The following is a 21,639-nucleotide window of genomic DNA, read 5'->3' as shown; positions in this document are numbered from 1 at the left end:
GTCCCGCGAGCGCATCGCGCAAAACGGAAACGCGTTAATCGAATATCATAACCAATAGGAAAAATTATAATTGGTACTTGACCTTCTGGAATGTCCATAAAGAATTTTAAATAACTTTTAAATAATACCTTTTAAATAACTTTTTAACTGCATGCCATGTAAAAGATAATAAAAATTATAGAATTAAATGTTTATTGTTCAAAATATATAATGGAGAAACTAACTATTTGCTACAGAAATATTTGAACACAGTCGTTTGAACAGTTTTGGCTTTCGTTTTTTCATCATACAATTTCCAATAGCCGACAACAAGCTTCTCTAGGCCCTGGCGAAATAACATGCTTCTTTCGATGTTAGAATCAACATCCATTACTTTTTGTTTAAGGTTCTCTGCGATACGAAAGATTTCGCCTAGTTCTTTTACCGTTATCTCCTTTGAGGTAACATTTTCATCTGGCTCACACTCTTTTTCTTCAGCTTCTTCGTGCGCACGCTGTTGCTCTATTTGAAGGAGATCATTGTCACTTAGCTGTTCTAAATGCGAATTCAGTGATTCTCGAACGTTAGCCGCATCCAAGCCTTTGAAACCAAGTTCATTACCAATATTAGTTATGTCTTCAATAACTTTTTGAACTGCATCTTTGAAGCAAGTAAAATCGTTTGCGTGGGGTAAAAGATGCTTCCAAACTGCTCTCATATTGCTGGCTGTCACTTCTTCCCATGCTGCATGAATGTTTTCAATGGCCAATCGTATGTTATATTTTTTCCAAAATTCTGGTACAGAAATTGCATTATCTCCTGTTATAGCTTCAAGTGCCTGTGCAAAGGTTCTGCGGAGATAGTAAGCCTTGAAAGTTGCAATCGTCCCCTGGTCCATGGGTTGCAATAACGAAGTCGTATTCGCCGGTAAAAAAACAACTTTCACATTTTCATTTAAGTCACCAAGTGCAGAAGGATGTCCAGGTGCATTATCTAAAAGCAACAGAGCTTTAAAAGTAAGATTATTTTTCTTGCAATAGGCTTCAACTGTTGGACAGAAATAAGACATAAACCAGTCTTCAAATAGGGCTTTGGTCATCCATGTTTTTTGAACGAAAAATGACTGGAAGAGTGCGATGGCTGTATCCTTTTAAAGCCCTAGGATTTTGTGCACGGTACACAAGCATGGGGTTCAATTTAAAATCACCTTCAGCGTTACCTCCTAATAAAAGTGTTAGTCGATCTTTTGAGACTATACCCAGGTTGTGATGCTTCATTTGCAGCCAAATAAGTTTTAGTTGGCATCAGTTTCCAAAATACGCCCGTTTCGTCTACATTAAATATTTGCCGATCGTCGTATTCAGCATCCTGAATGATTTTTTGCAATTCTGCAGGAAATTTGGCTGCAGCATCTTCATCAGCACTAGCAGCTTCCCCTGTTACTTTAACATTATGCAGTCGTGCTCGATTTTAGAAACGTCCAAACCACCCTGAACTAGCAACAAACATTTCAGTCTCCCCTTGATATTTTGTTTCTTTGAGCTTAGTAAAAAGGTTAATAGCTTTGCTCTGAATATTGTCCTTAGATAATGGAATTCTTTTTTGATTGCAATCTTCTATCCAAATTGATAAAAGACTTTCCATTTCAATCATTATTAGAGTTCTGTTTCTGGTATTTTGTAAGACAAAAGAAGATGATGAAACTTTACCTTTCTCTTTATATTCGTTCTTACGGCTCAAGATAGTTCGTACGGTAGACTCACTGTATCCTAGATCTCTTACGATTTTCGCATGGTTTGCACCACGTTCATGTTTTTTAATAACTTCAAGTTTATCAGCTAAAATAATAACTTTTCGTTTTTTTTTTTATTACAATCACGTTGTTTTTCACTCTTTCTTTTATCCATAATTAACAGGGGTAGAAAATTAGAATTTTTAAATACGTCTGCACGTGACTTTATTAGGTGGAGACAAACAAGTAACACGTCTACTTAGTTGATGGAACACACTGAGGCGGGAAGCAGACAAACGCTTGTTTATTGGCAGTCAGACATTTAGTGCGCGATTCGAATCTTTTTCAACTATCAGAAATAAAAGATTGCGTTAACTGGAAATTTGAATCGCATAAAGTAAAAAGTGGTATCATTTTTTCCAATCGCGGTAACTGAAAACCGTGTTAATCGAACTCGCGTTAAGCGAGGCCTGCCTGTATTTCACTTAATAAGTTGGATAACATATAATTCTGCATAAAGTATGCTGTAATCAACTGTAAGAGATTTTGAGACTGACTACATGCAATGGGAATACAGCTGCTGAACCTACACAAGAGTGGGACTTAGAACCATCCACACAGATTAGGTTTGTTGTTATTTGTTATTTGGTTTTTAGGAGCATTAGCAACTAAGGCCATATTGCTCCAGGGATATGCGGTGGTCATTCCCTGACCTTTCCGCATCCTCCGTATTTGGTGGTCACAGGCTCGAACCCCGGTCTAAATCAAGAAGCGTGTGCTACTCATTTACGGAGGCACCACACACGCACAGATTAGGAGTTTCCGAGTGTGTTCTTATGTATAACTGGCATATAGCTGTTGGATGTTAAGTGATGGATGGTGTTTTTTTACAACTGAGTGAAGTATAGATCGACGTCTGTATCATGTCTACCCTGCAGAGGTAAATGCATATTTGTATTTTCCTCAATTTTGTTGAGATAAATATGCCATTTCTGCATTATTTCTTGAAGGCATATCCCAGCAGGCCTGGGTTCATACAGCGTTGGCCAAAGAGGATGGATGAGGTATACCTAACGTGACCATTTATTTTTTTGCTCAAAACAGAACATCTACTAATTTTTAGGTAATAGTATGTGTATTCAAGAAAACGCACATTTCTTCATAGTTTTTATTTATTAATGAAAAGAACAGTAATGAAGACGTGAAAATAAATAATTTATGTGGTCTTATATTTTTCTGTAGAACAAATTTGTTTGAGTATATTTGGTATTGATTTCAAATAATGAAATTCTTGGCAGGATTTCTTAAAATTTACTTTGGTAATTAACATTGCTTATGAACTGCGACTTGCAGCTGTGTTTTTTCGCTCGTCCATAACTTATTCATAAGAGAAAAGACCCTTTCTACTGGTGCATTAGTGCCGGACATACATAAAATATATTCAATAATTATACGAAAGTTTGTATGATTCAAATTATTGGTGTGAAAGTGTTTGAACAATTCCACCCAACGACTTTTGGTTGAAACATTCCCAGTGTTCCATTCTGTCACTTTTTGCGGTGTAATATAGTTAGAAATAATTGATTACTCATCAAATACTTCTGTATCTTGGTTACAATTAATAAATCCCTTTTCAATCAATACATCCATTATACTTTGAATTTCTTCCCACGTAGGTAATTTGGTTAAATTCGCCCATTCAAATATTTCTAATTCTTCAAAGAACAAAGTCCACTGCTCCAAATATTCTTTGCTTATTTTATAGAACTCAGCAGCTGTAGTTTTCATATATTCTTTGTCAACACCACTGCAGCCACTTTCTTGCAATTCTGCCATTAAAATATGAACAGATTGGGGAAGAAACAGAGTACTTTGTTTCAAGGCCAAATTGTCTTTAAGTTAATTTATTTCCTTCGTGACTTCAATTACAGAAATACTCTGACCCTCGATCTTTAACACAGCTTGATGGAACGTTGCTGACTGTGCATGCATAAAAAAAAGCCATAAATCAGAGTTAGGGTTTTCAAAAAAGGTTCTCAATATGTTTGGACATTTATCAATACTCAAAAGTAGTTTTTTAATGGCTTGTACAGTTTCAAAACTCTTTCAATAGCAGGTATAAGCACAAGCCACCTAGTTTTACCATAGCCTAGCAATTTGTGATACTCTGTGGCAACTTCATTACTAAATTCTTTCAGAGCTACCACGCAAACACTATAGATATAAAAATGTGAATATATTTTCACAATAATGCATTCAAAGTCTACAGGTAGACAATCTGCGGCAGTTTTAATCGTGTTGTGAATTGTGAGCTCCACACCCGATTCTTATCAATGTTCTTCCGAGAGATAAATTTAGTTTTGCATAAACATTGTTGACGCCTCGTCTTTTCAATCTGCCAAAATTGCAGTTAGTATTATCTCCACAAAATGCCACAATTTTTGAAGTCAAATTATTTTCTGTCAATACTTTCATTAGATAATTGACAATAATGTCTGATGTTTCGCCCAGTTGGTCTTGAAATTCTAAAAGTTTGACTTGTGTGCCTTCGTATGGTAAAAAGAAGTGAACTAAAACATCGAATATTTTCTTGGACCCGTGGTTAGAAGCATCAGTTAATATAGTAACACAGCTGCATTCGCTGAGGCGATCTTTTAATTCACCTATTACTATTGGCGCTAACACATTTACAACAATAGCTTCTGTTTTTGTACGAGCACATCTAAATTTCTGTTCAAAACATGTTTGAATTAACTTAGAAGCACAATCGTTTGAGCGAAAACTGTGGTTCTCTTGCACCGTATGATAAGCCCAGGCGCCTTCCGTCGCAGCAACTTCCAGATCTTTCAAAGTTAGTGAATCCATTTTCTTAAAAAAATTAAGCATTGAAGAACTCGAAGCGACAGCAAGATCGGAATTTTTATGTTTTTCTGATCTTAAATGTTAGTTAATATCGCTGGCACCTCCATGGGCTATGCTAAATTCTATACGACACTTTTCACATCTGACGTCCGATGGAGTACTTCTTTGCTTTATAAACGGGTACTTAGTTTCTAAGTTAACATTAAAAGTGCACTTGTGTTTATGCATTGTTAAAATGAAGGGTTCACGTATAAGAAATTTAAATTGACTACAATAACACATGTCGATAAAAAAACAATCAATCTTCAAGAAAGATGCGCGAGCAGTCTATGCGTACTCACAACCGAGGAGTGAGCGAGCTACTAGGCTCCTGACCGACTTACGTATGTGTGAGACGTATTGCCATGCCGTCATCGCCGCACTACTAGGCGCTACCATCGGATGATTTTTTGATTTTGTTACTGTGGGTTGCCCTCTTTCTGAAAACGGGACATTTCGGCATCCCCAAGCTGTGCAACAAGATAGGCTACCTAAAACGGGATGGTCCTGTTCAAAATGTGATGCATGGTCACCTTAGGTATACCAAACAAGGATGGCATGGAGAGCTTTTTATTTTGGCAGCATACTAGTAGTAGAGTAAGCTTTGTCTTCTAATATCAAGAAAGAGATCATGTGCTTCTATGTAAAAGCTCTGAATTGGTGAGGTTCTGTAAGCACCTAGTACAGATTGGAGGGGGACTGTGTTGGAAGGTGCTGAGAGATTTTAAGATGGTTTTTAGCTGAGGCATATACTATAGCACGATAATTTGATAGTATGAACCAGAGCTATAATGCTCAATACGTTCTACGTTGATATTAATATTTGTAAAAGAATAAGAGAACTTTACCACAATATGATACGTAGAACACTTCCGTATGATACTTTCCAGAAATTAAAACAATTAAAAAATCGAAAATCTTACATTACAGTAAGAAATAATTAACAATAATTAAAAATCAAATGAACACAATTAGAAATCAATTTAATGCAATTAAAAAATTAATTTAACGAAAAAAAATTGCAGACGATTTTCCTTCCCGAAGCTGACAGTGCTTTTCGACTGTATATGTCGTGATCACAGGAATGAAAATTACTGAATAGGGGTGAGCATGGAATTTAAATAGGGATTATTTGTCTTTGCACATGCACGTAAAGGACTATGAGTCGGAGATTAGATATGGCCAGCGAACATTAACAGAATTCTCATGTAACTTATTTCGACGGTTTCTGCAATTAATAGTCTCGTATAATTACGTTCGACACTAAGTATTTTGGCATCGTTAAATAAAAAAGTATTTTTTTTTCATTAACGGGATGAAAGGCTAATTCTGACGCTGCTGAATGAGAAGCACGAACTGAGGCCGCGTGTTGCTTAACACAAAAATTCAGAGGAAACTGCGTAGAACCCTGATAAGATGAGTCACAGTCACTGCAAGAAATGTTGTATACTAGGTCATTTATTTGTGTTGCGAACAAGGAAAGAACTGAGCGATTGTTCAGTATAGTGTGTAATTTCCGTATTGGCCTGGCTACAATTTTAAATTCGGTATCTTTAAAGAATCTGTTGTTTGTGCCACTGTTCAACATATGGGACAGAAATAAAGTATTTTTTGATATTACTATTGTTGGTGTCTTTTTTTTTTTTTTTTTGTATTCTATCCTTAGCTTGTACCCTAATTCTGTCTACTGTAGCAAGTGGGTAACCCCTGTTTAAGGATCTGCTGAGCCCAAAGCAGATTCCATCGTTGAATATTTATAAGCATTGAGAAACTGATTAAAGATAATCGATCTTTTGTAGGTGAATGGGCAACAGCCGTTATAATGCAGAAGCATACTGGTGTTTGTAGGTTTACGATATATGGTAAATTGGATTTTATTTGTGCCACAAGTAAGCGTGAAATTTAGAAAATTTAATGACTTAGTATCCGTATTCTCCCTTTCCAACGTAAACTTGAGTCTAGAATGAATATTATTAAACAAATGTAAAATGTCTTGGATAGTGCTACTATTGGTAATGACTAGAATATCGTCTAAATACCTCCCATAGTATATGATACAGGGTAGAAAAGGCGTCAAATGTATACATTCAATTGTTGAGAGATAGATCTCCGATATTAGGCTGCTTAGGCTTAATCCTATTGGCAAACCAAAAATTTGTTTGTATACTTTGTCTCAAAAGGTGATATAGTTGGCTTCAACTAACAGTTTAATTAAGTGAAAAATTTCCTTAATAGGAAGCTTCATATAATTAATCGGCATAGAGTTATTATTTAACATAGCCCAAAGAATATCTATATGTGTATTCAACCTTTATATTTATATATAATGAGGTAACATCTAGTGAGGATAAATTATCATTACCGCCACGTCTACAGTCCTTGAGGTTATTAAATAGTGTTATCGTAGTTCTTAATCCCAAATTGCATCGTCTGTCTAAAGGGTTTTATAATGCTATATACAAGTGTGGCCAAGGATGAAAATGCCGTGTTTCTGTAGAAAACAATAAGCCAAATAGGGAATCCGGTCTTATGTAATTTTACCTACATAAGACCGGACTATGGCTCAGTTAGAGGAATTGAAGGCCAGAACGTACAATATTCCTGCACTTTTCGGTCAGGTAATATTGCATTGTCCGCTTCAGGAAGGAAAATCATTTTTAATTTTTTTCATTAAATTAATATTTTACTTAATTTTTAATTGCGTTAAATTGATTTCTAATTGTGTTCATTTGATTTTTAATTATTGTTAATTATTTCTTACTGTAATGTAAGATTTTCGATTTTTTAATTGTTTTCATTTTAATTTCTGGAGAGTATCATACGGAAGTGTTATACATATCATATTGGGGCAAACTTCTCTTATTCTTTTACAAATAGCTCCATAATATAATTGTGACCAGATTAGAGCACAATATAAATTCAGCAATGACTGCCTGTGAGCACTCCAAGATGTTGAGGATACTGCACAAAGGATGTTTAATTTCTGGAGGCATGTAGGTTATATATGTTTATGAAAATTTAGTCTGGTTTCTAAAATCAAACCCAAGTCTTATGGAATTTATCACAGGTATTTCTCTGACTTTTGGTTTTAATACAGGTTACAGAAGTGATTGCAGTTTACAAAAGTGTATTGTTGCAATTTTTGCCCTCGCTTAATTGACAGCCGTTTCATTTTGTCCAACTTTCAATTTTAGTTATTTCTAATTGTAGTTGTCTTTCAATGGTAGCCAAGTTCAATGATTGACAGGAAATAGCATAATAGTCTGCATACATATGTTTCCACCGTAGCTGGGATGTCTCGAATAATGCCACTGGTACATAATGCAAAAAGGTTGCACTTAAAATCAAACCTCGATGTACTGCTTTTTCTTGTGTGTGAATCATGGACAGCTCATTCTGGAATTGTACTTGAAAGGTCCTGAGATGGAGAAAATTCTGAACGAATCAAGGCAGGTTATCACTCAGTACAAGGTCACATAAGTTTGTGTCAAATGCTTCAATATCACATAAGTCTTGGAGGATTCCATATCTCCAGTTTGTGTCAAATGCTTTAATATCAAATAAGTTATCATTACCATGTGATGTTTTTTAACAAAAGTGTTTTGAGTGTGAGCTTTGACTTTGATGTGGACACCAGTTGCAGACCTGTTATGACAAAAACCAAATTGGTGGTATGTTATAGCGTCTTGATCTTCAATAATCCAGATGAGTCTCCTGTGAATCATCTTTTCTAGGATTTTCCCTAACCAGCTGGTCAGAGATATAGGACGATAATTGTTGGGGCATCTTTCCCCAGTTGTTTTGCTACGGATACCATTACTGACTGATGCCACATATCAGGGTTAACATTTGCTTTAAAAATTCTGTTATAATATTTCAGAACTGTAGATTTCGAGTTGGAGTTAAGGTAGCAGAGAATTATGTAGTAAAATGTCATCAGGTCCAGCAGAACTATTTTTAGAGAAATTTGGATAGCTTCGGTGAGTTCAGTAATAGTGAACAGAAAGTTATAGCAATGACTGATTTGCATCAAAGTTAATTTTACAGTTTTCCACAGACATCTTTGTGCATCTAAATGAGTTTTCATAAGATTGAGAGAATGAGGTGGCAGCAAATGTTTCAGCTAATGCCCCTGCAATATCAATAGGAGAAGAAATATCCATTCCGTTCCAAGACAGGATTGGGGCTGAAGTTTGATGTTTGGAGAATCTTGATATTCTCCAGATTATTCTGGGGTCAGTGTTTCAGCACATGGCAGAAGTGAATGTAATCCATGCATCCTGTTTTGCTTTCCTAAAAATTCAGCATACTTCAGTTTTCAGTTGTTTAAAGTCTATAAGGGTTTCCAATGTAGCATTTAGGTAAAAAAAAAAGTTCCAAGCTTTATTTTGCTTTCTTCTGGCAAGAAAGCAATCCTTTGTCCACCAACTACATTGTTGTTTGGTAGTATTTGATTTTGTTATCGCCCTGGCAGCAGCTCCAAGTAGTTCTTCAACCATATGCTTAGTGGCATTATTAACAGACATAGTAAGGATCAAGTGGCTATCACACTGGATTGTATTAGAAAACTGTTCCTGGTTTGCTCGGTTAAATTTCCACACGATTTGTTGTTTGGAAGCATAGTTTGTATCCATCTGTATTTTGCAAATTATAGGAAAGTGATCACTGTTGTGAAGGTTGGTTAATACAAAGGGTACTAGGAAAGTTTTGCAATACAGCTTTGTTTATTTAATTTTTTCAAAGTAATTTCCTCTACATTCAATACACCTCTCCATCCTCCGAAACCAATCTTTAAACCAGTTCTGCCAAGTTTCACTAGGGAGTAAAGCACACTCGTTGTCCCAAGCCCGTAGAAGGTCCTCATCACTGGAAAACCGCCTCCCTTTTAGCTTCATTTTCACATGCGGGAACAGTGCAAAGTCGCAGGGAGCAAGGTCTGGACTGTAGGGAGGGTGCTCGAGAAGTTTCAGTCCTGTCGTGGTCAAATATTCGGTACAGGCTTTGGCGCGGTCAGCTGGAGCATTATCGTGATGGAGGTACCAGGTGTCCATTCTTGACTTTGGCCGCAGGTTCTTCATAGATCCAATGACTTTAGGCAGGCATTGTTCAGTATACCACTTAGCTGTGACTGTCTTCTGCGTGTCCAAAACGACACGTTCCACAATTACACTCGATTTGAAAAATACAGCTATCATTTTCTTCTTTACAGATCGGGATTTTCTGACAATTACGGGTGTCTCGTCATCATCAAAGACCCAAACTTTGTTTTGAGCCTTGGTCGGCAGATCGTAATAGTACAGCCAAGTCCCGTCACCTGTCACGATGTTGTTCACATACCGAGATTGTCCCTTATCAAACTTTTTTAACATCTCCCGGCACCAAGTCACACGTCGTGTCATCTGCTCTTCAGTCAGTTGATGCGGCACCCAGAGAGAACAAAGTTTCTTCACGTACAAATGATCTTGCAGAATCGAACGAATTGCTGGTGCATTTAGGCCTAAAGTATCCTCTATCTGTTGGTAGGTCACTCGCCTGTTTTCGTCAAGCATTTTCCTCACAGCAGTAACGTTTTCCTCCGTAACTGACGTTCGTGGCCTTCCCGGCCTCTCAGAATCCTCCAGAGTGAAATTTCCCCTTTGGAATTCTCTATACCACCTGAATATCGTTGTACGATGTGGACAATCATCATCTAGTGCAAGAGTCATTTCTTCTAAGCACTGGTCTATGGTTAAACCACGCACGAAATTATACCGCAAAACTGTCCTTATCTCATTTCGTGGCCAGGATGCCATCGCAAGCACTTTACACTCTCACTACTAATGAATAACTGAGCCCATCGACTTGGCGCGGCGGCTACTATGCACGTATGAACATGTCTCAACATGCAGCAACAAGCAGCTTCCTGTGATTCATTGTTGCGTCATATTGCAAAACTTTCCTAGTACCCTTTGTACTGTCCACTTAATGCTAGGATAAATGGATGAGGAACATAAGGACAGGTCCAGAATAGAGCTAGATACTGTGGGCAGGTAGATACACATGTGTACATCAGTATTCAGCAATGTTAAGTGATGGTTGTCAAGTACAGTTTCGATAATCTGCACTCCATGATCCGTGTTCAGAGAACCTACAAAGTGTAATGAGCACTGAGATCACCTACAAGACATACAGGGAGGGGCAGTTGATTTAGTAAACTTAAGTTCTGCAGTGGAACATGACACATTTGGTGGAATATAAACGGAGACAAGAGTGAGAGTAATGCCTAGTATTAGTATTGGCCACATGGTGCAAGAAAGCCTATGGCTTATGCTGCACCAGCTAAAAAAAAAAAAAAAAAAAAAAAAAAAATCTGAACAAAACAATGATAAAAACAAAAAAATAAAAAAAATAAAAAAATAATAATAATTAATAAAAAAAAATGACATTAAACCTATCATCCTATGCGCTTCCCTTACCCGAAAGTACTATCCAGATGACCTTTGAATTTCCCCAAACTGTCGGCCTCTACCACCTTAAGGCAACTTATTCCAGTAATTTATAACTCGCTGGCTAAAATAAAACTTCCCGCAGTCCAATCTAAACATTACCCCCCGTAACTTGAATTTATGTCCCCTAGTTCTAGCATCATTTATAATCTTCAAAATTTCGTCCTCATTCATTTTACTGATGCCTCTCAGAGCCTTAAACACCTCAATCAAATCTCCTCTACGGTGTCTAGTTTCCAAACTCTGCAACCCACATATTCGAAGTCTTTCTTCATAAGGACGCCCTTTTGCCAATCTCACTAGGCAAGTTACCCGTCTTTGCACCCTTTCAAGAAGCTCGATGTCTTTCTTTAGGTGCGGTCTCCATACTCGAACAGAGTATTCCAAGTGTGGTCTAACAAAAGTCTTATATAATGGGATTATCACGTCCCTATCTCTACTTGCAAAAGTTCGATAGATCATCGATAGGACACCATGGGCTTTCTTTGCAACCTGTTTACAATGCTCAGAGAATTTCATGTCTGACCGCATCGTAACACCCAAGTCCCTTTGTTCCAGTACTGGGTTTAGTTGAACTCCACCAAGCGAATAAGTTATTTTGGGATTACTGCCCTACCACGGAATACTGTCCCCACATTTGAGGCAGTGCCCCCAAAATCTCTCTCAGGCTTCTAGATTCAATTCAGAATATTCAGGTTAATTAATGACTCCTCTCTAACACAGTGTCTCTCCACTTGCTGTCTCATACACATACTGTTTCTGCTACATGCCTTTTCTACAGATACTTCCATGGGCACTGTTCTTCTGAATTGGCTTCTATAATTCCCACTCTCCCTTTCAAAATGGTCCAAACATGTGCCGCCACCAGCAAAAACAGTACTTCAAACAGTAGTCCAACTTCAAACTCACAGAACTAACTTTTCATCTTCCTCGTTTATTCATTCAACTGCCATTTTCTGGAACAACCTTCCTTCACACATATTTCCTGAAAATTACAGTCTACAGAAGTTCAAGTCCAATGTAAAAAAATATCTTCTTTCGCCTTCTCAACCTCCAACCCAAACACGGTACTATACTAAGTACTATAGGTTCTAATACCTTTCATGTTTGGGGTTTCCATGAAAAAAAAAAAAAAAAAGCGACAGCGAGTAGATTTCTTTCCACACTCAAGAATACTGGTTCTGCTGATAGAAAAAAAGAAACCGCATGCAAATGAGTCTACGCCAAAACAGAACCGCATTTTGAAGATATGCCTTGAAAACCATAAAGCTTCTTTGTCTGAGCTGAAAAGATAATGGGAAGAACATACAGGAGAGGTGGCAAGTGCAGTAACAGTCAGAAAACACCTCTTCAAAAATGGACTTTTGGCCCATAGTCCTATGAAGAAGCCCCCCCCCACACAAAAAATGAAAAAGGTCCAGTTAATTTCGTGTAAGGAGCATGTCAAATGGACCCCCGAGCAGTGGAAATCAGTTATTTTCTTGGATGAGAAGAAATTCAACCTGCATGGCTCTGATGGGAGATAACCACGCTGCAGATGGTGAAGAATACCATCCAAACTGTATGGTGAAATTTGGCTGGTAGAAAATTTCACTGTAGTGAAATTCCCTACCAGCCAAATTATATGAGGGTGCATTTCGTATCGCGGAGTAGGTCACCTGCAGTTTATAAAAGATTCCATAAATGCCAATGGATACCTGGCTATACTGGAAGGCAAATTGCTGCCAACCATTAGAGACCATTTCAACCTGCCAAGTAACTGCATCTTTCAGAACAACTCTGCTCCTTGTCATCGGGCGAAAAGTGTAAGTAGGCACTCTGTAGTTACTTTAGCTTCATTTCTGCACTAGAGGTTTGACAGTAAGGTGTTTGCATTTGTTACAGGTGAAAAAAATGGTTGGAAGAATGATCCATTACAACTCTTAGCTGGCCAGGAAACAGCCCAGACCTGAATTCCATAGAGAACTGTTGGCGTTGTGTGGAATCTGCAGTTCCCAGAAAGAAACCAAAGACCCTTAGTGAACTTCAGGAAGCCATAATTCGTGTTTGGAACCACTAACTATCAGTTGATTATCTTCAGAAATTGATCTTTTCAATGCCTCGAAGGTGTGCTGCTGTCATCAAGGCCAGAGGCGGTTCAATTAAGTATTAGTTTGCACCTGATAAACTTTTCATTTTGTTTTCCATTTAAAATGATAAACTGAAGCAAACTGAGGGTTTCTGATAACCTTTCAGCCATAATTGTCGTGTTTACCAAAACTGTTGTATAAAGGTTGCAAATGCTCATTTTGGAATATTTTGAGAGCACCTGTCAAATATTACTTAGCTTTGCCTTAACTATTAATAAATATCTTTTGTTTATATTTCTATGTGTGATGCTAGTCATTAATGTAATGCACCATCGCGAAAAAGAGTTAGAAATGTGAAATTCCTAGGTGATGCACTTTCTTTGAACACCAGTGTACTGTCCTCACCATGTCCATCCTGCCAAATCCACATGTAATAACTTGACCCCTAGTGGATTTTCACAAAATTTTATATTAGGTTCTTTTAGAAAGATCTGCTAACCACCCCAAATGTCATTAAAAATGGACTAATAGAAATCTGGCAATCATTATTTCTTTTTCCATCTGTCTGCATGTTAAGCCCAACTGCCAGTCGATGAATTATTTGTGAAATTTTATATTCAACTCTTATAAGAATTATTTATAGAGCTTTTTCAAATTTAATTAAAACTGGACCAATAGAAATCCAGAAGGTTCTATTTTTTTTTTTCCTTTTTTTTTCCATACATATTTTATAGGCTAACCATATATTGTAATTGAAGCACGGTATATTATATTTGTTGTCATGCAATGATTGGAGGAATGAATGGACAATATGGTGGAAGCCGAAAAACAAAATGTTCTTGTGTTCCTGTATAAAAATCACATGCAAACTGAAAAACCTGAAATGGCATGAATTAACACAGACATAATTTTAGTGACACTTAGCACCTGCACTACATGAGGTGTTTAGACCAAATCAGACCAGAATCAACTACTTTCAGTGACTTGTGATGCTCATGTAGAATCATATATAGTCCACAGGAAACTTTCAGATTCTGTCCATCTGTAGGTCCCAACAATAAAAAATATCAGTTTTGCTTTCTAAGAATTTTTAAAACATTTACTTCTTTCTGAATCATTTCATATAAGATAATTATCAACTTTTCATTAAACTGCCATTATCACTCTCTCATAACATCAATAAAAATCACCCTCAACAAAATCAATTCTGATAACCTTAATTTTTAAACTTATCAAAAGGGGAAAAATTTTTTCTCAAAGCTGAACTTTATTTATATATATACTTACATTTTGGCTAATACATATCCAACAATTTTTCCCTTTTCATCTTCAGCAACAAATGACAGCTGAAATGCAATCAGATAAACTGTAGTTCAGCTTTCAAATTTATTTTTTATTAAAGTTTAATAAAACTCCTGAAAGAATGTACTGTTTGTAATTTTTTTCATGTCAAGTTGAATCTTTTCTGACCTGATCGACTTAAAAAAAAAAAAAAAAAAGACATTTTTCAGTATCATTTTTAAAGTTATAATATCCTATTAATAATGAAAAGATTATAACAATACAGTTTTGTGATATTTATCACTTCTGCTGTCTGGTACTGGTAACTAAATTTAGTAGAGGATACATAATAGAAAAAAGAAATACCATTGACAAGAATCCCCAGGGGCTCACATCTGGTGAGCATGGCCTGGGCACACCCAGGGTCCTGAGCTGGATATCACCATTCTTCTCTTTCTTGGTGATTCCCTTCTAGTTCTCTCTCTCTCTCGGTAAATCAAAAATTTTTTTTTGGCTTGTGTAGTATAAGTCTCAGGCTTCCTTGCACCATACGGCCTAATAATAATAATAATAATAAGCAGAAAGCAGAGGAAAAGATGCAAGCAGAGAAGCAAAGGATGCAAGGAGCAATTAACCATAGATGCTGCAGTTATGGGGCAAGCCTACAAGAAGCACCGCAACCTATACATGGCCTAAATCGAGTACCGCAAGCCCTTCACTCTGTACCTCATAGCTGGCTAATAGAGACCCTGAAGATTTACAAGGTCAATCTGACAGTGACAAACTTCTTAGGAGCAACAATGGTGAAATGGAGTACCACCATTAAGGTCGAGAACATCACAACCAGGCCAATCCCCATTAGAAGAGGAATCTTTCAGAGAGATGCCCTGAGTCCACTGTGGTTCTGTCTAGCACTCAACCCGCTATCCACCATGCTTAATGGCAGCATGTATATCTAAATCTACTAAATCTAAAAATAAACTAATGAACATGATTAGGACTGTAAAGCTATTCACAGAATGATTTAACATGTTAACTAGGTCAATAAAATGGCAAAATTTTTCAATAACTTATCCATTCCCAGGACTAGTAAATGGATATGCTTGAACCATCATTTGTAGTACAGGCAAAACTCTGTATAGCGACCCTCTTTTTAACATCCCAACATGTTAAAATGTCCTATGTGGTTGGTCTCGGCCAAGTTCTCAATAGCCCAATGCTATTTTACATTCAGTAAAACAATCTTGAAAATAAAAGGATTTCTCTATAACAACCATAAATTTCCACCTCTTAATCTGAAATTTTTCCTTTTTTAATTACAATATTTGCATTTAAAAATGACAGAACACTTCAAATATATTGAAGTAATTGTAGCCTGACCGTGAGAAATCATTTGGTACTCCAGGCCCATTCGTTACCATATCCCACACTCTTTTCTTGCACTGCTGTAATTAAATGAACATCGGCTTGAAGTTCATTACATAGTGTATGTTTATTTATCCAAGAAAGCTGATAGCTTTGCCAATTGCAGATAAAATAAGGATTTTGCAAGCTGTAGATAATGGTGCACATTCTAAGAATGACATCACCAAACAGTTCAGCATTCCTAAGAATACTCTGTTCACTATTCTAAAAGATCGAAAAAAAGATTAAAAGTTTAGATAAATCTGCTGCACTGGGTAGGATTTGAGCATGAAAGGCGAAGTATCCTGATCTTGGAAAGGTACTTTTGGAATGGCTAATGATGATAAGCTAAGGCTGAATCGTTTGTGCATTGAATGGATATTGAAGAATTTAAAAGTTCAGATGGATGGTTCCAGAAATTTAAGACTCGTCATGGCCTGTCTTTCAAAAAAGTGTGTGGCAAAAGTGCAGCCATGGATATTGACGCTACAAAGCAATGGAAGGAAAATAATTTTAAATTTTTTATTGACATACCACCACAACAACATCTTCAATGCTGATGAAACTGGACTCTTCTTTAAATTGCTACTGGATAAAACTTATATTTAAAGACAAGAAATGTAGTGGCAGAAAAAAGGCCAAACAATGGATTACCGTTCTCCCAGCAGCAAACATGTCTCGCACAGAGAAGCCGCCTCTTTTAATTAATCATTGGTGTTTTGGCATGGGATGAAGTTGATGAAAAAGTGATTGCCAACTGCTTAAAACATGCTGAATTAGCCACGTTGAATGATGCAATGTGAAGTTTTGCCGCATATTCCTCTATTAATTGCGATGAACAGTCTGATAATAGGGAAGAAATATTTGAGCATGTGCATCATCACCTAAAATTACAGGAAAACTTAAGTTTAAAAGATTATGCAAAATTGGAAGTGGACATTAGGATTAGAACTTGTACATTGATTTTATCAAGTGCAGCCTAACTACGAAAGTGAAATAACTGCTATTGCGCACCTTCATAATTCTCTTTTAAAACATGCTCTACCATTGAAACAGCGTGTTTTGACATATTATTTTAAAGTATGAAACAATATTCTTGTTAGGTCATGACAGGTATGTAGCCTATGTAGTGAAATTTACACATTATTTGTAAGTTTACTGCACTCTACACTCATAATTTTCTTGTTTAATATTGTAGTACATATTATAAATAAGATTATTTATACTATATTGTATTAGTAGCAGTAAATTTAAAATTTCAAGCTTTTATTTGTTTCATTGCTGATTTTATGAATGATCAATATAACGTCCTTCCAACATAACAGCCGTTGTTTTTCCCTGACATCGTCGTTATATAGAACTTCGACTGTATTTATAATGGTCCGAAACTTTTGAATCACCCTGTAAGTGGAGAAACCAATCTGCAGATTACAAAACCTGGTATACCAAATCAAGGAAAAACCCTAATACTTAGAAATCTTAATCTTAAGCAGGCCAGATAACTAGTTTTGGAACTGTTAAAAATAAATAAATTTATTTTTTTAAATTAATAATTTAATAATTATTAATTTTAAATAAATTAAAAAATTTATGGAACAATGAAAGCAAAATACTTCAAATAACATTTTTGTACTACGACATTTCCAACTGATAAGATTCATGCTATAACCTAACTGCTGCCAAGAGTTTGGTATGCATAATTTTAGTATAAGCCATAAGATGCTAAATAGCTAGGCTTTGCTGCATGCTATACGACCCATATCTCTTTACCACAACGAAACAGTAAAGTAGTTTATTCTGTTCAATAAGAAATTGGTCAAACAAACTTCCTGAAACCAGTCTTCGTTTCCCTAATGATCCCTCAGTTTTATGCCCCATTACATGAATGGGGAATAATGTGGAAATTCTACCATCACCCAGTTTTTTCCCTCCTCTAAATGTGTTACACCTTTGAGAAGGTGATTATCCCTTTGTATAAGGCAATGGTTAGGCCATGACTTGAGTACTGCGTACAGGTCTGGAGGCCTCATTGTAGGAAGAATGTTGAGTTGCTTGAGCGTGTATAGAGAAGGGCAACAAGATTGGCGAGGGAAACGAAGTGCTCCTCTTATCAAGAAAGGCTTAAGTTCTGCAAATTTCAGCGGCTGGACACTAGGCACCTGCAAGGTGAGCTGATTGAGGTGTATAAGGCCTTGAATGGGAGGAGAACCCTGAATTCTGATGGAATTCTTCTGATTACTCATGTTACGAACCTGAGGGGGCATAAGTCCAAATTGAGGAAAGACAGTTGTAGAATAGATGTATGGAAATTTGCCTTTAGCCGTAAGTGGTTAATTGCTGGAACAAACTTTTAGAGGAAATGGATGTGTAAAATTTTTTTTTTTTTTTTTGGCTGATACTACATAAGCTCATACGCTTGCTTTCTTGCATCACATGCCTCTATTACTACTACTACTACTTCAATCAGATCACTGCTAAGATGCCTTGTATCCCCAGTTCCATAACACATGCCTCTGCAATCACTCCTCTCTGTAGATACCCTTTTGCTATTCTCAGCTACACAAATTGCCCATCTTCTTTTATCTCTTTCAAGGGGCTCAATGGCTTTTCTCAAATGCATCCTCCAAAAATGAGGAGTATTCCAAATGAAGTCTCACCAAAGATTTGTATAATGGAATCATTATCTCCTTTTCCCTAGACACAAAAGTACAATAAATTACTGATAAAGCGCCATACATCTTCCTGACCTCTCGTTTAGACTGCATGCTAACCTTCATGTATTGTAAGAAGCCTCATTTATGACAACGGCTATATCCCACCTAATGCATAAGTTACTCTCGGATTACTGTTTTCCAAATGTAGGACCTTAAATTTGTCAGAACTGAAACAAACGTATTTCTCTGACCCTCTGTCAATTTGAAGATCAGTCTTATTTGCATTGTTAACCACCCTTCTAACCATATCCCTATTCCCTTGCTTACATTGATCAAGAAAATCAAAAATAAGGGTAGCATAGCATTAAACTCTGAAGGACCTGCTTGCAATCAGAACAGATTTCCTTGCCTCTGAAGAATGACCATTTATAATACGTCTAAGCCTTCTGTCCTTCAACCATCCCTTGATCCACCTCAGGATTGTGCCAGAAACCAACAGAATCCAACAGGTACAGCAATCTCCATGAAATTGTTTTAGGCACTATGGTGATCTGGTGTCAGGAATTTGTCAAACACTGCTATAGAAATGACAAGTTCAAACTTCTGTTTTGTCTTTTACTGCAAAAAAAACTAAGTTCATTTACTATTATAAAAATTCTTACCTGTGGCCAAGACAAGCCATGATAAAAATAGTATTTCATTTGATAGTTTTCTGGCAAACAAAGAAGATTACAGTGCTGCATATTCATTAAATCTTCTGGCTGAAAATGTAAAAAAAATTTTTTAAATTTAATAAATTACTATTAATTGACTGTTCTTGGCATTAGAAAAGTAATGTTATGAAAAGCCCAATATTTATTTTGATTTTAACTTACTACTAAAGAACTCAGTAAAGAATTTAATGTTTCTACTTTAAAAATATATACAGGGCATTTCAAAAATATTGGTACAAACGTTTAGGGGAGGTAGGTAACATCTAAAGGAATGTGAATGGCATAGGAACCCATAACCGGAAACGTCACGTGAAAGTAGTAGCAGAGGCACAAGAAGAAGAAATGACACAAGACAGTAATTAGTGGCAAACATTTATTTGACATAATATTAACAATGGAGTACGAGATGGATGCATTTCATGATGTTACAACAGATGCTCAAAGGTCCCACCATGAGATGCAATGCATGCGTGACACCGACGCAGCATGGATTGGCGGACACGGTCGAACATACTTGGAGTTTCTTTGACAATAGCAGCAGTGCAGAGAGTCTCGCCACGAGATCCATTTCTGTATCCACGTGCGATTCATACACAATAGATTTGAGGCCCCCCCCACAGAAAGAAATCAAGGCTCGATAAATCAGGTGAGCGTGGGGGCCAGGCAACGGGTCCACCACGGCCAACCCATCGACGCCCAAAACGCCTGTTCAAATGGTCATGAACACACCTTCCATAATGGGCAGGTGCCCCATCATGTTGAAACCAAATGTTGCGTCTCACATTTTCTGGAACATCGTCAAATAACCCTGGTAGAACTTGTTCAAGAAAGATCCGATATTTAGCGGAGTTCATGCGGGATGGTAACAGGTATGGACCAACTAAGCAGTCACCGACCATACCTGCCCACACATTTATTGCGAAGCGATGTTGTGCCGCATGGGCCCTCTGCTAATCCATACACTAGGTGCATGTCTGCCAGCTCACAGTTCGTATATCGATGCATGCTCTTCGTGCAGTGACTACTGCTTGAACAAGTAAACCAGAAATTTTCCCTCTCGTGAACTGATGAACAGCGCTGTGTACCGACTTACGGTTACGTTTCCGGTTATGAGTTCCTTTGCGATTCACATTCCTTTAGATGTTACCTACTTCCCCTAAACGTTTGTACCAATATTTTTGAGACACCCTGTATATATTTTTTTGGTAAGTTCTGTTTCCACATAGTGTTCCAATAAAAAATGCATACCCACTTTACTCATTTATTTTATTATTAGTAAAGGACACATCTGAAGTTAATTGTACTGTTAATCTTCAAGTCACAAAATGTTCAGCTTCCACAATGATTATCAACACTTCAACAAACATGTAAATAAAACTACAGCCTTAGCTGTAGTTTTATTTACATGTTTGTTGAAGTTTCCCTTCTCAGAAAACCATACTCCCAAATCTGAAACCTCATGTATTCTCAATAGCTGATGATTATTAGCTTTATAGGGATAATTAATCTTGTGTTTCTTGTGATAGTCTGCGACAGACACGGTGCAGCATTTGTTTAAGTTTAGTGTTAGACCATTGTTTGTGATCCATCGGGTGATGGTGTCTAGTCCATTTTCCAGTGATTCACAGTCTTGTGTTGTTTTGATGGTTTTGTAAATTTTCAAGTCATCTGCATATGAGAGCACTTTGATGTCAACATGTTGCATACCATCTTGTATGTCATTAATATATACAGCAAAGAGTAGTGGCCCCAGAGGAGAACCCTGTGGGACTCCCCTTTGTATATGGAAAGTGAAAGAAAATTTTCCTTCAAAATATACTCTGCTTTTCCTATTTTCAAGAAAGTTAGACATGAGTGATAAGGCATTACTTGATAAACCTATGTGCTTTAATTTGAGGCAAAGCAACTTGTGTGGTACTGAATCAAAGGCTTTCTGTAGGTCCAGGTATATAATGTCTATCTGATTGTTATTGTCAAGGTTAAGTTTTATGTCATGTTCTATGGAGAGTAGGTTAGTCACTGTTGATCTGCCCATTAGGAAGCCATGATGAATGTGGCTGAATTTATTTTTCATGAAGGAGCAGAGTTGAGAGTAAAGGAGGTTCTCAATAATCTTGCTTAGGGGGTTAGATTTGTGTATGGGTCGAAATGAGGAAGGTGTGTCTTTAGCCCCTTTTTAAAAAAGAGGGGTGACAGTGGTTTCCTTTAATATTCCGGGGAGTGACCCCTTATTGAAAATGGCTTTGATCAGATGTATAAGATGTTGTTGCAATACAACAAAGCAGTGTTTCCAGAGTGCCATGGGGAAACTGCCGGTGTTTGTGTCATAACTTGATTTAAATTTGTTGAGGGTATTCAATAAAATCTCTGCATTGACTTCAAATTGTGTCAGGGTAACACTGAAATCCGTGGAGAGAGTGG

The 21,639-nt window shown here is 36.9% G+C and overlaps 1 protein-coding gene across 2 annotated transcripts in view; it reads right to left on the bottom strand.

The window, feature by feature from the left end:
* Nucleotides 1–21,639, bottom strand: part of vnc (GNAT family N-acetyltransferase vnc) — a 95,267-nt gene that overhangs the window by 59,781 nt on the left and 13,847 nt on the right. For both annotated transcript variants that reach the window (XM_090382855.1, XM_090382847.1), the window contains exons 2-3: nucleotides 19,168–19,266; nucleotides 14,454–14,512 (exon numbers count right to left, since the gene is read on the bottom strand). In XM_090382855.1, the coding sequence (XP_090238981.1) occupies nucleotides 14,454–14,512; nucleotides 19,168–19,266 (158 nt within the window). The remainder of the gene's footprint in view (nucleotides 1–14,453; nucleotides 14,513–19,167; nucleotides 19,267–21,639) is intronic.

The sequence above is a fragment of the Mastigoproctus giganteus genome, chromosome 1 (assembly GCF_048544385.1).
Source record: "Mastigoproctus giganteus isolate SK-2022 chromosome 1, ASM4854438v1, whole genome shotgun sequence".
Taxonomy (NCBI): domain Eukaryota; kingdom Metazoa; phylum Arthropoda; class Arachnida; order Uropygi; family Thelyphonidae; genus Mastigoproctus; species Mastigoproctus giganteus.
Note: the sequence above shows the minus strand (reverse complement) of the source record. Positions and strands in the feature narration are given on the sequence as shown.